The 15,283-nt window shown below is 42.2% G+C and overlaps 1 protein-coding gene across 7 annotated transcripts in view; it reads left to right on the plus strand.

Moving 5' to 3' along the window:
* Window positions 1-15,283, plus strand: part of SLITRK4 (SLIT and NTRK like family member 4) — a 220,030-nt gene that overhangs the window by 196,425 nt on the left and 8,322 nt on the right. The window contains exon 1 of one of the 7 annotated variants that reach the window (XM_048959277.1): window positions 13,325-13,364. The exons of 1 other annotated variant lie outside the window; for it this stretch is intronic. Coding sequence is in view for 2 of the 6 variants with exons in the window: in XM_048959274.1 (XP_048815231.1) it covers window positions 13,613-13,814 (202 nt within the window). In the remaining 4 variants the exon portion in view is untranslated. 5 more of the 7 variants (XM_048959276.1, XM_048959274.1, XM_048959278.1 and 2 more) reach the window with 5 other exon arrangements.

Here is a 15,283-nt window from a genome sequence, read left to right on the forward strand (position 1 = left end):
CTATATTCTTACAGGGAGGGTGGAATGATTTTTATGTTCTCCTCTTCCACAGTAAAGACAAGGGCTTGGGTTCAAGAAACCCCATAAAAACCAAAATCCATCTGTCATGTTTCAGAGCTCTTTCACAGATGAGTTTACAACTCACAAGATCTGCAAGGCTTGAGGAAGCTTGGTTTAGGTATCTAGAAACTACTGCTTAAAAATGACTTCAGTGAAATCTGTTTTCTCCTGCTGGTTGTGGCCAGCTCGCAGCCTAGCTGTTTATAACAGGCTTCACTCTCCTCCCCTTTCCTGCTCACCTTCTAACATGGAGTCTCAGCCATGCTGCCTTAGCTCAGTTTCCAGCTCTACCTGGGCTATTTGTTTGCAGAAGGTCCCTGCAATTCAGAGGAGACAAGATGCAGAGCTATCAATCATTGACACAACCAGGTTATTCTTCAGAGCCTAAATCTTGACTAGGATGATCTGCAAGATCCAAACAAATTGAAGATAAGAAGATTCTTATCAGATGGATCACAAGAAGTTACCAAGCAGTAAAAATACACTGTGAGTAATTGTGTTCATGAATGAAACATTACATATAGAGTGAATTGCAAATAGTGGCTTTTCTCTCTTTGTATTAATACGGGGAGATTCTACTTTCATCTACATCATGTGAGTTGTATTGTTTTAGTTGCATATTTACCTATTAAGTAAAAGCAGAATTAGTGTCAACATCTATACTTAAATCAAACACAGAGCTCTTATAATAGTTCCATCTAGCAGCACCAGGGAAATGTTCTGTAGATTTCTGGTTTCTTCAGACCTGTTATGTAGTAATTCTGTATAAGGGACAATATTAATAGTTCCGTGTTGGATTTCAAAAATGTAGCAGACAAAGCCATCTGAAAGTTTGTGGAACCTCTAGACATATGCTGTGTCTAGCTTCTCTTATGCATTTCTGTGAGAAGCACTGAAACAGACAAGATCTGACAAGATCCATCAACAATTATTCATCAAACGCCTGATTTGTTAAATATTGCAAATGGATTGCTTGCTGAATAATAAGAAGCTAGTTCTGGAACTTATTTCAGTATAATTCAAAGCTCCTCCCAATTAGATATTAATATTTGGACTTTCAAGTATATTAAACCAAGCTCTTATTTTAATTTCATTGCTTCCTTCTACAAGCTCCTACCTAATTAACTATGATTGCTATTTGAAAAGCTCTTGATTTTTACCCTATGGAAGAGCTTAGAAGTAATGCTAGCTATTTTAGCAGATAAGCCTTTTGTTTTGATAACTCAAGTGATTGATACATTGAAATGCAGCTACCTTATTCCAGATTCAGAACTGATGAAATGTAATACACAGTACATAAATAAATAAACATAAAATACCTCTTTAGAAAATATCTATGTTTTAAGTATTTCTCAGTTTGGTAGAACAAAAAATGAAAATAACCAAGTGAAACAGAAGAAAACAGTTTTTGCCAAATGAATTGATTCCCTTTCCTTGGGGAAACAAATTATGGATTCGGTCCAATTGCTATTACATGACAGAGCAGGAGCAAAGACTGCAGTGCATATTTATTCACAGGAATTAATGCATAAATTAAATAGTAATATTTTCCAAAGTAGTGAAGTCATATTTTCAAAAAAGATACTGTTAGGAGTCAATGTCTTACTGAAGAGTTTTGAGGCAGAGGTTTTTAATGCCTTCAGTCTTTGTGTAACTACACAGGCAGCTTAGTGTGTTCTAAGACTCTGAACGAGGCTTTATGATCGATCTGTGATCTCTGACTCATTTGGAGTTTGAGTCCAATTGCCTTCGAGCGCTGGCTCAATGTCAGAGGAATGGCCCTGCAGGAAGTGTGCAGTATGCGCTGTTGTGTGAGGAGGCCGAGGCCTAAACCCAAACGGGAACGGTTGGAGAGGGCAGATTCTACCACGCAAAATGTGACATCAGCGTGCTCACTTACTGACTCTGATTTTTAAGTGATCCACATGCACAGCTTCACCTCTAGAGATTTTCTAGACTGCCAGATCCAGGATTTCTGGATGGCAAAAAACGGTGGCTTGGGCTAATAGCAGCCCTTCAGCTGGAAAGTACAAAGATTTGCATTCATTTCACTACAACACCTCCATTTCTCCGAGGTGATAGAATAAAGCACCTGCAAATCATGCTCCTCTTGATGCTCAGCAGTGTGGGATGTTCTGGTTCATTTCTCCCAGGCAGGAAGATGTTTACAAATAGCACAGCTTTGCATTAGCTGAACTTGTGGTCAGCAATAATATTACAGACTCCAATGTCATCAACAAGCTTTTTTATTTCAAACTTGTTCTTGTGCATATAGTTTCTCTCTTCTACTCTTTAAAAATAAAGAAAGAAGCAAACAAAAAACAGGAAGATAATGATTTAAAGTGGAGCTAGAAGATGGGATAGCTAGAGGGATGGGAAATGAGTTGCCAATGTTAAGTACTTCTTGACATCAAGAGGAGCTTAAGGCACAGTAAGGTACAAACCTGGGCTATGAATCAGTGTTGGTTGTTCCTGCATGCCCTGGGGGAGTAAAGCCAGCTATCAGGAAGTACAGGAAGGGCTTTTGTTTTCTCAGAACTAAGAGTGCAGGTTTGGTTCTTCTGTGGTGATCAACTGTCAGGTTAAGGGATGAGGTAGCAGATGCAAAACTGGAGCAGCTCTGGCTATGCGAGGAGCAAAACGTTCTTCTCTTCCCCATCACCTCCTACCCACCTGAGTGCTTTGCACGTGGACTGTATATGAAATTTTCTGTCTGCTCATTGCCTAATTCAGGTCATGGGGAGAGATTCAGAGCAACACCAGTGTGGTGATATGCAGATACCCACTTCACTTTGGACACAAGTACAGTCCTTGAAGGTGTTTTCCAGAATGCTGGAATGATATTTCACAGATACAAGGGCAGGCTATTTTCTTCATTGTGAAAAACATATCATTTTTAAGGAGCCATTATGCAAACAGTAACTCACTAAAGAAATCACTGCTTGCTCTTTCTTAATACTTAATTTTGCTATTCCTCATTGCAGTGAAAATAATGATTTCAAAGGATGCAACACTAGCCTTTGTGTATATTAATATGGGCTTCCTCTGTGCATCCTAATAGAAGTCTGGCAGCTTCACTGGGACTCTATAATTGTCTTTGATTAACCTAGACATAATGATAGGAAGCTGCAAAATTGTAATGGAGATGAGAATTTTACTTAACAAATGGTCTTATCAAGTGTTGGTCTGTGCATCTGTTTGCTGCTTCGCTCCTCAGAAAAGCAGGCTGGAGAGAAAACTGGAGAGATGCTGAAATGAATCTAAGAAATGTGAGCTCCAACCACTTCAGAGAGATGCAGTGAACCATCGTGTTCTTCAAACCACAGGCCATACTCTCTCACTGCAAGTGTGTTTGGATGGTTCTGATTTACAAATTGTTTGGAAAAACAGAGGCTTAAGGTCCCTGTTATTTGTCACTTGAAGTCTTCAAAGCAGTTCTCACAGAAAAGGGATGTGATTTTCTAATCAGAGAGGCCAGCATAAAGGCAGCTGTGTTCAGCCCTGTAAATAGAACTCGGGCTTAAATTAAAGTCAGGAATTCAAGAACTGAAATCCATGATCAGGTTATACAACCATACTCAGGGTTTATTGATAGAAAAAGAAATGAAGGTAAGGAAACATATAACCAGTTCTCATCACTTTGAATGAAATTACACACCTGAATAACAGTTACGTGACTAGAGATGCATACAGATTAGAAACTGTTCCATAGTTTGTTGCATCAAGAGGTTTCTTGCACCTGATTTAGTGAAATTAATGGGCTCAAGCCCTGTTCTGCAATTTTTCTTTCTGAAAATCAGTGAGAGTGAGTTTAAAATCTATAAATATCTAAGGTGTGGGGGGCAGAATGGCGAGGCCGGACTCTTGTCAGTGGTGAGTGGAGACAGGACAAGGGGAAACGGCTGGAAACTGCAGCATAGGAAGTTCCGCACAAACATGCGCAAGAACTTCTTTACAGTGAGGTGACGGAGCACTGGAACAGGATGCCCAGGGAGGTGGTGGAGTCTCCTTCTCTGGAGATGTTCAAGACCTGCCTGGATGCCGACCTGTGCGACCTGCTGTAGGGAACCTGCTTTGGCAGGGGGGTTGGACTCGATGATCTCTGGAGGTCCCTTCCAACCCCTACAATTCTGTGATTCTATGAAAATAATGATTAATTATAGAATGTCCTATAATTAACTTTATCAGATGAGTATTGAGCCATTTGTAATATTTATTTCCACAATGAGTGAAAATGTTTTCTAAATTTTAAATTTTAGCTACACATTTTTGATAAATTTCAAATATTAGCAGTGTGGGAGGAATTCAGTGAAAGATATGAATGTGTTTTCTGATTTGGTTCTCTTGCATGTTCCAACCTATGTTCGCCCATTCGTCGTCTTTTCAGATGCAAAAGTTTGTAAAATGCATAAAGCCATCAAAAGGTTTGGTTTTCCATTCATACATGCTAGCTGTGTTCTGCTTCCATCTAGGAAAAGAATCTGAGAGCATTACCTGTGACAGTATTTATCAAAGAACTGCCCAGAGATGCCACCAGGGTGTAAGAGTTGCAGGATAATTGTTCTGGAGCAGATTTCCCTACTCTGTTCTCCTATACTTTATATCTGACTTTTCTACCTCAGGGATAGCAGCTCTGCTTAGTGTTAAGTATTGCTGAAAATAATGTTTCTTTTTGATATACTTCTTTTAATTAAAAATAGTTTTTTTTTAAAAAAACAGCTCATTGGGGAAATACAAAAAATGATTAAATGTTGCATAGGGATTTTTCATTCGATAGAGATGTCACATCATCTGAAAGAAATCCAAAGCTGATTGTTGACAGAACAAAGGCCACAAAACTCAGCTGTTAGTCACTATGATGCATTTTGAGAATACTGATTCTTAATTACAATGATAATGCGAGGTTTGGTAGATTCAAAGAATGTCTATATTTTAACATCTATTCAGCAAATCTTTAGAATTGAGATAATCTTCTTCCACAATTTAGAAAACAAATATATGAACAAAAAACACAAGCTTAAGATAAGATGTCAGCGAGATATTAGTTCTGTACTAAGCAGAACAATAATGCAGAATAGATAAGTACTTCCAAAAATTGGATAACAATAGAACTGAGCATTCAGAATTTATTTGCCTTTGTTGTTTTGTAGGTTGGATTCTAAATGGCACTTTTTAATGCCCAAATAGACATCAGTGTGGGTAAAGAAATGTTATAAATGCTCATAAGCAACTCCCCAAAAGTTAGATGCCAAGTTGGACCTGAAGGACAGCTTCACCCCCACTCACTGGTAACTTCAGCAGAATCCTGAACTGTTGTATGCATGTATCTGTTGACTTATCCTGCATACCAGTTTTTAAAGGGTAAAAAGAAACAGATAAAGACATTTTCAGATTCTTTTATATTGCACTGTGTACCTGTCAAAACTAACAAGCTACGACTTTAGGAGGGAAACAATACTTGAAAAGCATTTCATGCTATTAGTTAACTTCTGTATGTACTTATAGTAAGAGCAAATCCTGATTTGTGTAGAGAATGAAAGTTTATATTCAAAACAGTCATTACACTACAGAACTTCTGAGTAAAATAGAAAAGCATCAGAAATTCTCACTGTAAATAAAACAGTGTGTGTTGTCATTGGCTTCAGTGAAAGGTGTGTTTTCATTGGCTTCAGTGAAAGATGTGTTACACTTGGACTTAGTCCTTTGTTTAAAGACCTCAATTAAAACCACAGTTACTAATGGGAATGCTAACAAGGGAAACTGTGTTATAGGGATATCCATTGCAACCTCAACAAAAGCTTCTTTCAACAAATACGATCAAGGACAATGATCTTGGAGATAGAAGAAATAGCGCAATATAGCGTAAGAAAAAGGCATGAAGTCAATATCGCATATATTCAGAACAAACTGAAAAGGGAGAAAATGAGATGTCTTAGATCTCTTGGCATCTGTAAACATTGAGAAGACATTACATTTGGGTTAATCTTAAAGCAAAGCAGCCATATAGAGTAAATCTACAGGCTTTCTAAAGTAAATCTACAGGCTTTCTTGGCCTTCTGAAGCATGGAAGATAATAGAAAAGTAATCCTCTTTCTTTTTTGTTGAAGAATGACTTTAAAGTAGGGTGGACTTTTTTTTCCTCTCACTTTGTAGGATCTATTTTAAATGACCTATTTAAATGTTCTGCAATTATGGTGCTTTTGTGTATTTTCTATGCAGACTGAAAAGGGGAATCCCTTGAAGTTATGATATTTTAACCAACCAAAGAATAATCTTTTTTTTTTCTTTCTCTCAAAATTCTTTATACAAGGTGTCTTGAAATAGATATGTTCATTACCGTTGTCATAATTGTCAGCTTCTGTCAGTTCCATTAGTGGATAAAGGTCTCTCTAAATATTACTCATACTCCTAGCCAACCTCCTAAATTCAGTACAAGCTTCTTAAAACTCTCCCTACTGCTGCTTTCTCCAGTCACTTCCATTTGTTCTTCAATTGTTTCATGTGATCTCTGCTAGGGTCTCCCTGTTATGATGTCAGTTTTTTCTTCTTCATCCCATTGCAATGTTTCTAAATTATTTTATTGATATGCTAACGCATTCTATCATTTATTACATTACATATATTTTCACTTATGTTCAGAGCTTGCTGACTTCCAATTTGTCTGACAGGTTATAACTTCATTTATCAGAGAAGAAATGAAATGTTGCATGTCAAAAACATACAGTTAAGCAGACACACTGCATTTGATTCCTTTGGTTATAAAGAGCGTGTCTACAAGCATACTGTCATAAGTGGATTTAAATAAGATTAGAATTCTCCTTTAGTCTATGATGTTTTCAACATTCAGCCATTCATTTAGACCTTACTCATAGATTTCTCTTTGATTCTCTCACTATTTAGTAAATATGTTTAAATATTTCTTCTGAAAATTTGATTTCATGAACACGTGGAAAGAAAATTATAAAATTCATTTTTAAATCTTAGAGGACCTGCATGTGAGAAAATCCAGACTTTTTTCTAGTGAAGCAAAGAAATTATTCTAGAATTTACTTTTCTCCTTTACTTCTCTATACAAACTTTGCTTGAAATTGAATTCTACTGGATTTACATGATTGCGATGTTATAAAAGACAGTGCAAAATGAATTCACAAGTGCTGTTGCTAGTAGTCAGTCCAGTTTATCCTCCCCTCATACCTCCTCCCATCTGTCTCCCACCATGTGGCTGGGCACTCCCATCAGCAATGACACATACTGGAGCTCTGTATAAGCCAATTCAGTTCCCTAACCTGGCTGAAAACTAACATAACCAGGAGAAGAAAAAAAAAGCAATTATTTTGAGGTTAGTGAGCTGGATCAAGGAAGGTCTATTAAATGCCAAATCTGGCACAAATAAGGACTGTCAGTCCCTTTGGCTGCTAGAAGGGACATGAAAAAGAGGAAAAGGAAGGACATGACCATGATTTCTTCCCTCTTTCATGAAACTTCCCCATAAATGTAAACAAACTCCTGCTTTTCCATCATGGCTTTCTAAACACTCATCTTAGTTTTATCTGTGGATGTGAGGCGTACCATGTCGTCAGGCACCCTCAGCAGCACCAGGACTGCAAGGTTTGTGTCACATCATCAGAATTCTCTTTCTTTTGATGTACTTGTAAAATTAAAAAAAAAATAATAAAATTAAAATCATTCAAAAGTCTTCACTTCCCCAAGTAATTATTCTACCCACCTCAAACCTGACTTTAATTTTTTTTAAGATATTCCTGTGTTTTCCATCTTATTTTCAATGATTCAGCTTCTTTTTCCTTCTGTATCCATGTAGTAGAGTGCATAATAGACCTGCCTCTACATATTGCTGTGCTTATGCCTCTGCTAAGACGAGGGAGATTTCTTTCTGTTTGATTTGGGACCTATTTTGAATTAGTTAGTTGCTCAGGCGTTGGAGACAAGTATGTGGAGCAGCCAGCTAATGCAAAGACCCACCAAGAATGGATTGGAATTCTCAAAGATGACACGCCCATGTAAACCACAGTCTCTTTCCTGATAATTTTGATGTTGGCAACACAATGCTTGTTGTTCAAAGCAAACCTCTCTTCTTTGGTTACTTGTTCAGCATTTATTCCCTGAAGCTTGTTTATATCAGACAAGCGTTGGTCTGTAATCATTAGGTTTAAGAAAATGTCACCACACAGTTAATGAAGTAGATGCAGTTTCTGCTCTCTTGAAAGACCACAGTTTTCCTTTCCTTTGCATCAGATGGTAATTGGAAAGCTAGGATATGTCTCTCTTTAAAAAAAAACAATAATAAAAAGTCTGTCAGCTTATGAGCCTTCAGGCCTCATGGAGATCATCATGGAAATTAATAGAAAATGTTAAAGCAAAGGAAATTAGGGCAGCTGCAAAAGAAACCCCAGAAGCAAAAGGAGATTAAAGTAGAGCAACAAGCAAACTCATACAATATCTTAAATTTGCTTCAGATATTTCTTCCCTAGTGTAATTTGTTCCCGAAACCAAGCAACAAGTATAATGCACTAGTTTATTCTGTAGATGTATATTCATTCTGCCACAATTGTCTTTTAGCTGCTGAGAAAAGGAACAGTAATACTTGAAGGGAGTGATCCTCCCTGTGAACAGTGACACTACAGTTAGCAAGTTGCTCTGTATCATTTTCTGCTGCATAATGTCACAGCTTGAAGCTCTCCATCCAAGCTTCAGCACCAGCTTAAACTTCAACAAGAGCAAGGTTGTTTTTTTTCCACTCTAGATCAGATGACAATTACCTTTGTCATACAGCTCTTGAATGAGAAAGTTCTTGAACTTTCTAAGACAAAGAGACTTTTCTGCTTGCAGTTAATTGATAAGAGGGTTATATGATCCACCTTCACTCATGTGAGAAGTTTGTGGAATTCCAGAAGTTGACACAAGATAGTCTCACATGTGAGTAAAACTTGGGGCATTTTGAATTAGAGTATTCCAAATAAGTTATTCTGTTAATGTCAAATGACCTTAACTCATCCAAACCCAACCAGAAGCCTAACAGGTATGGCATTCACATCTTAAAAGATAGCCTCTGCTCCACTGTAGCAGACAAGATAAGTTACTAGAAGCAACCAAAGAAACAAGCCTTGTCACGTGATACATTTTCCCCCTTCTTAGAGCACCTTTTTCTTCCTATTCTACATCATTTCCAACCACAGTCAATTTTTTTTTATTATTTTAAACTTGGTAGTTCTCAACAGTACATGGCTTCAGTTGTACTATTGAGTTTATTTGGGGAATATGGAGTGTTATTTCCCGATTCAGTATATTCAATAATATCAGTGTTATCTACTATGGAATCCTTATTGTAAATACATTACTTTTACTGAGAAATCAGTTTACTGAGCAGTTTCTGCAGCAGAGTTGGGCAGGACAACAGCTGCTTCTACTTTTTATTATTATAGTTCTGTTTTTTTTTATTACAGAACAGTATCTCAGATAACTTCTGCACCCATTAGTTTTTCTTTCTTTTCTTTTGTTTTTTCTTTCTGATTTCACACTTTTCATTGTCTCAGGAGACAGAGGAATAGGCCAAGCTTGGTGGTGGCCTCCAACAGTGAGCTGGAGGTTAAACAATCCCTGCATAAATGAGCACAGAGAAAGGAAATAAGTAAATGTGTACTGATAGCATTGCATCGACATCTTGCAATTTAGTGAATAAATGCCTGTTCACAGTGCCCTGATGGTAAAATCTGGCAAGAGTGCTGTTATGGGGCTGAACATCCCCCTGGCTGAGTTTACAAAAAGAATTAAACAGAAGATCCACTACCAGCAGTATTCCTACTTTTATCAAACTTTCAAGGAACTGACTCATTGCTAATGAGTAGGAAAAGACAGAATGGAAAATCCCTACCAATTCCTGCTGGCAGGATGCATTTATGGCAGCTTTCTCTCAGGTGATGATTTCCTGGTGATCAGTCATTTGTTGCATACTGAACAGGGCTCCCAGATGAACTGAAGTGAGTTAGGTGGAAATAATATGGATCCAAGCAGAGACATGTATTTGACAGCATTTCTTCCACATTATTTAGCACAGTACTCTTTCACAGTCGTTCTGTCTTCAGTGTATTGCACTCACAGTTTCCTATCATGCTGTACCTTTAAAAGGATGCACATGCAGAGACTCGTTCCAGTACGCACAGTTTTCAAGGATGCTCTCCCTCCCCCTCTTCTGACAGTCTGGCTAAATACACAGAAGACGAGGACAATGAATAGTTATCGCCTTTTTTTCTCCTCAAAAGGCGACGTCCTGTCACTTGAATTTTAAGATACTTCTGTAGAGTCATTGTTGTATTTTGCAGTGTTGGGTGTTGTTTGCTGAGTGTGGGAGCTACCAATTTATCTGAGAGCAGAACCATGCTGTAGGATTGTAAAGCAGAGATTGTTTAACTACGGAAACTCCAGAAGCAGACAAATCTCACATTAACCTTTGTTTTCCTGTTCATAGAAGGCTTGCTCACAGCCGGCCAGCACATAAGTCAGCACAGCAACAAGGAAGGCATGCTCCCTGGCTGGTCGTGGAGATGGCTATTTCTTGTCTTGGTCTTCTGATTTCAAGAGCCACAGGTGTCTGGACAATCAGAATCGCTCATTAGCTCAAACTAAATGGGGTCTACCTCTTTTTTCATTCTCAGGATGACAACAGACAAAGAGAACAGAGAGAGAGCAGAGATGCGCCTTTCTGTGCTTGTAGAAAAAGCATTTAGGATGCCCTTACAGCCATAGGCAGTATAAAGGTCGGCCATAAGCACTTCTATCAAACAACCCACACGTGCAGCCCGTGTTCACATAATGTATCTTAAAATATACTGGCAAATCCCCTCAAGAATGAGTAAGCTGTTTGTCTCGTTTCCCATCAGTTCATTTCTCAGAAAATTACCATGGATGAAATGAAGCAATTTATGGACATATGCCCCTGAAGTGAATTCTTCCTTATGCACATCATCATCTTGGATCACAGCTTTCACTTTAAACTTGTGCTCATGTTATACTCATTTTGGTTTTGTTTGTTGTCCTGATGTTGTTCCAAGCCTCAATCTTAGTGAGTCTGACATGATGCAGGTTAGGACAAGTGGCCAAAATCACTTAAATAAGATTTGGAGGAGGAGTTAGTTATTTTTCATGACTACAAATAAGAAGTAAATATTAAAATATGACATACTAAAATCTGAACAATTCAATTCAGTTGTGTAACTAAGTTTTATTTTCAGATAAGTTCTACAACGTCATAAACATATGTCATTGCCAATAACCTCTTACAATAGAGACATCAAAGAATATTTAATTACAGTTTTAGTTCTCTTAGATGCTTATTCCTGGTTTACTTGGTTAAAATATGACCTATGAAGGCTGCTCCAAAAGTAATGCCTCTTATTTTAGTATGTTGGATCATGAGGTCAGAAGTGAATGTTGGTGATCTGGTAGTAAAAGTTGAACCTTCCCACCAACATCCCATGACATTTTGTTGCTGTGTGGCAGCATAGCAGCAGAGGGAGAGTCAGACAAAATGGTGTCTGACATGGAAGTGTGTACGAAGCAAAGGGGTGGCACTGAATTTCTCCATGCAGAAAAAATGGTGCCCACTGTCATTTATTGACACTTGATGAAGGTTTATGGATACCAAAAGTGGATGTGAGCACAGAGAGGTGGTGGCTGCTGCATTTCAGCAGTGGCATCAGTGACAGTGGGTCATCCTTGCTGGTGCAGATTGTTATGAGCGTGGCATGCAGACTCTTGTTCATTACAAGTGAAAATGCACAGCTGATGGTGGCGACTGTGTTGAAAAAAAAAGTTTTGTAGCTGAGAATTTGCTCTATGAAATAGTGCTATTGTTCTCTTTGTATCAGTTGCAGTTTCCACGGAAATAATTAGGAGGCATTACTTTTGGAGTGACCTACATACTGTTGTGCTCCATGTTTGGTTTTTGATTCAGCTTGGAATAGCACTGGGAGTAGTGATGTGCCTCTGAGATTGTCTGCATGCTGTTTAATCTAGTAAATAAGCAAGGCAGTGGTTTAACTCCCACCTTAATATTGCTGGTTAAAGAAAAGTGGACCTTCATCTTTACACCTCTGTTTCTGTGCCTGTGAAAATATATCTACAGACCATATGTTTTCCAAAGGGAGTTTTATGATAAACCTTTGCTCCCTATTTTGTAAGTCTATTCAAATTAAGAATTCGAGAAATTTAGCTTACACTATATGCAAATCCTTGTAAGTAATACATGCATTCCCTTTTATGTGAACAGTACTTTGTTAATGGCTCAAGAATTAAGGGAGTTTACATTTTAAACACTTTAGTTTTTAATTGGCTGAATATTAATCACAGATCACTTTCAGTTCTGTTGTAATATGCAAATTATTGATGTCTCAGATGTATTTGTTTTCAGGTATCAGTCTATCCGCATCATGCAAAGTAACATTCTGCAATTATTTCAATTAGATGCAGCCAGCCTTCAGAGCAAGCTATGTATTTCATTTCTGCCAATGAAGAGAGCAGTTGCTATTTTCCACCCTTCATGTTTACTGCCCAGAACTACCTACCGCTCACAAGCAGTACGAGGGCAATACATAAGCAGTTCTCTACCTGAATTACGTTCGCATTCACAGTAAAGGACAAACAGTTGAACTCCTCTTGCGAGATGTCACTTGGTTAACTGGTCCTTCTGCCTGGGAAGATGTCACCTTCTCTGGGGGTTTTAAAAATCATGTTAGAAAACGTAAATAGGAGTTGTTAATTAGCAGAATCTGCTTTGCACAAGTGCCATAGCTGTAGAGGATTTTTACATCAGACTGCAGCTGTTACCTAAGCAGAAGCGGAATTCCACCTAGCCACAAAGAACGAGGCACACGAATAGCTGCGTTGTCTCAAGACCGGATCGCTCGCGTCTCCTCACAGTGGTTTTGTTCCATAATTGCGATTCACATTAAATGCAGTAAATGTTACCATCCTGCCCACTCAGTTTCCACCTCTACTTTTGTTTCAAGGCGGGGGAGGGGGGCAGCCGCCTGAGAAGCCGGGGAGGGGCGGGGGGGGTTCCTTTCCTTCCCTTCCCTTCCTTTTCCCAGCCGCGGCGCGCACCCCGGCGCTGTGCGGGCGGGATGGCCCCGTGGCGGTTGTGCCCGGGACCACACTTGTAGCTGCGGCCGCCCCATGGCAGCCCCGCGGCGCCCGGCCCGGCAGCGGGGCCCCGCCGCTCTCACCGCCCCGGAGGGCGCCTCCCGCCGCGCCGCTGCCGCGTGAGCTCCGCGGGGTTCTCTCCGGGAAAGGTAACGGCAGCGGAGCTCCTCCCAGCGTGCGGGAGCGGCTGCGGGATCGCTTCCTCGGAGCGGAGTCTCCTTCCTCTCCGAGCAGCGCTCGGTGCGTGCGTGGCGAAGGGGAGGGGGCTCTCTCTGCGTGCAAGGGGTGGGCGAGAGCACTGCGATGGGAGCGGGCGCCTGTGTGCAGAGGGATCCTCTCCCCGTGTGCGTGCGTGGGACCGCGGTGTCGGAGCGGGGTTCGGCGGGGCGATTGCTGCATGCGGCGGAGCCCGCCGAGGTACCGCAGCGCCGGGTTTCGCCTCGTTCCGCGCTTCGGCACCCGACGCGACCAGGGGGCACACCCGGACGGGCTCCCGGCTGCCCCCGGCGCTCGGTGCGTGCGCGGAGCTGCCGGAGAGGAGAGACCTCGCGGGGAGAGCGGCGGAGCGGAGCGGGGCCGCGGGGAGCTCGGCCGCCGAGGTAGGGAAGGTGCCGAGCTCGCCGCGGAGCGCCGCCGGGAGCGTTGCCGGGGGCGGGCGGCAGCCCCGCTGGGCGTGAGTGCGGGCGGGGACGGGGCCGCGGAGGGGTTGTGTTTGTGTCGGCGTTCTAAATGGCTCTGAATTATTCCGAACGTCTTGTTATTACTACTGTTATTTTAAAGGGGGGGAGAAGGGACAAAGCCGAGGCGGCAGTGCTTCCTGCCGGACTCTGTCCGCTCGCCTCTTCTTGGAGCCCCGGGCCAGCGGCTCCGCGCAGCGCTGCCCGCTTCCCTTTCCTTCCGGCGGAGGGGCTGCGGCCGGGATAACGGCTTAACTGCTGGAGGTGGAGATGGACTGGGGGGACGGGATCTGTGCCGTGTGAATGCGCTGCGGGCTGGACTTTGCAAAGGTGCGGGGAAAGGGTGGGGGAAGCGCGGCTGTACCTTGTTGCGAAGGGTTGGAAGGGACGAGGGCTGCATCGCCGCGCTGTGCCCGTTCCAAGCCGGAGTGTGCGCGGTGCATGAGCGCCCGGGTCTCTCCTGTGTTCCCCCGCCGGGAGGCAGAGGGCGACGGGGCTCCCGCGATAGAGGGGAGCCGGCAGTAGCCGAGCCGGCTCCGGCCATCGTGTTGCGGCAAAACATTGCGGTAGTGCCTGCACTCCTGGCCGGGCTCGCGACCCGTCGGCAGCGTCGCGCAGTGCCCCCGCTCGGCACCAGCCGGGCCCCAGGGCAGAGGAAGAGGAGGGGATCGGAGTGTGGGCGAGGCAGGCATACGGAGGAGAGGATGGAGCGGAGGGGTGCGGACGTGGGGCTGCCCCCGGGCATGGAGCTGCCCCGGGGCCGGGAGCCTGCGGGAATTAACAGCAGCTGCTCCGCGCCCTCTGTTCCCTGTGGTTCCTCTTCGGGGCCTCCTTGATCCCTTCAGCCGTCTCTTTCTCTCTCCCTTCCTTGCTCCTTAGTTTTCCCCCTTCCTCTTGTCCTTTTTTTCTTCCCTTCCTTGCTCCCTTGTCCCTCCTCTGCCCTCCCCTCCAGGTTCCTCAGCGCATCCTCTCCTCCCTGTGGTTCCGATTTCCCTTCCTCCCGCTGACTCCTGCTTTCTCCACTTCCATCCTGGCTCCCTCCTTTCAACTCGGTAGCTTCCTACAACGGGAAGTGAGAGGGACGACAAGTTGGGCAGTGGGGAAGGTGGGGGGGGGGGGCAATGCATCGATTATTGACTGATTTGTTAAAGGGACTGGGGGGAACTAGCTTCTGAAATGCTCTGGCTCTAGTTCTGTGTGGAAAAATGGCAGCTCAGCTGGATGGGCTGTATGTGAAGGCTTCTTGAAAGCCACCTCTGTATCAGTGCAGGATGAGAGCAAATTACATAACGTTTTGCACGAGAAAAAAAAAAAGAAAAAAGTTCTTCTCAGGTTTCAGTAGTGTCATACTGGTGAACTGCGACTTACACCCTCCGAATCGGGGTATTGTT

The sequence above is a fragment of the Lagopus muta genome, chromosome 13 (assembly GCF_023343835.1).
Source record: "Lagopus muta isolate bLagMut1 chromosome 13, bLagMut1 primary, whole genome shotgun sequence".
NCBI lineage: Eukaryota > Metazoa > Chordata > Aves > Galliformes > Phasianidae > Lagopus > Lagopus muta.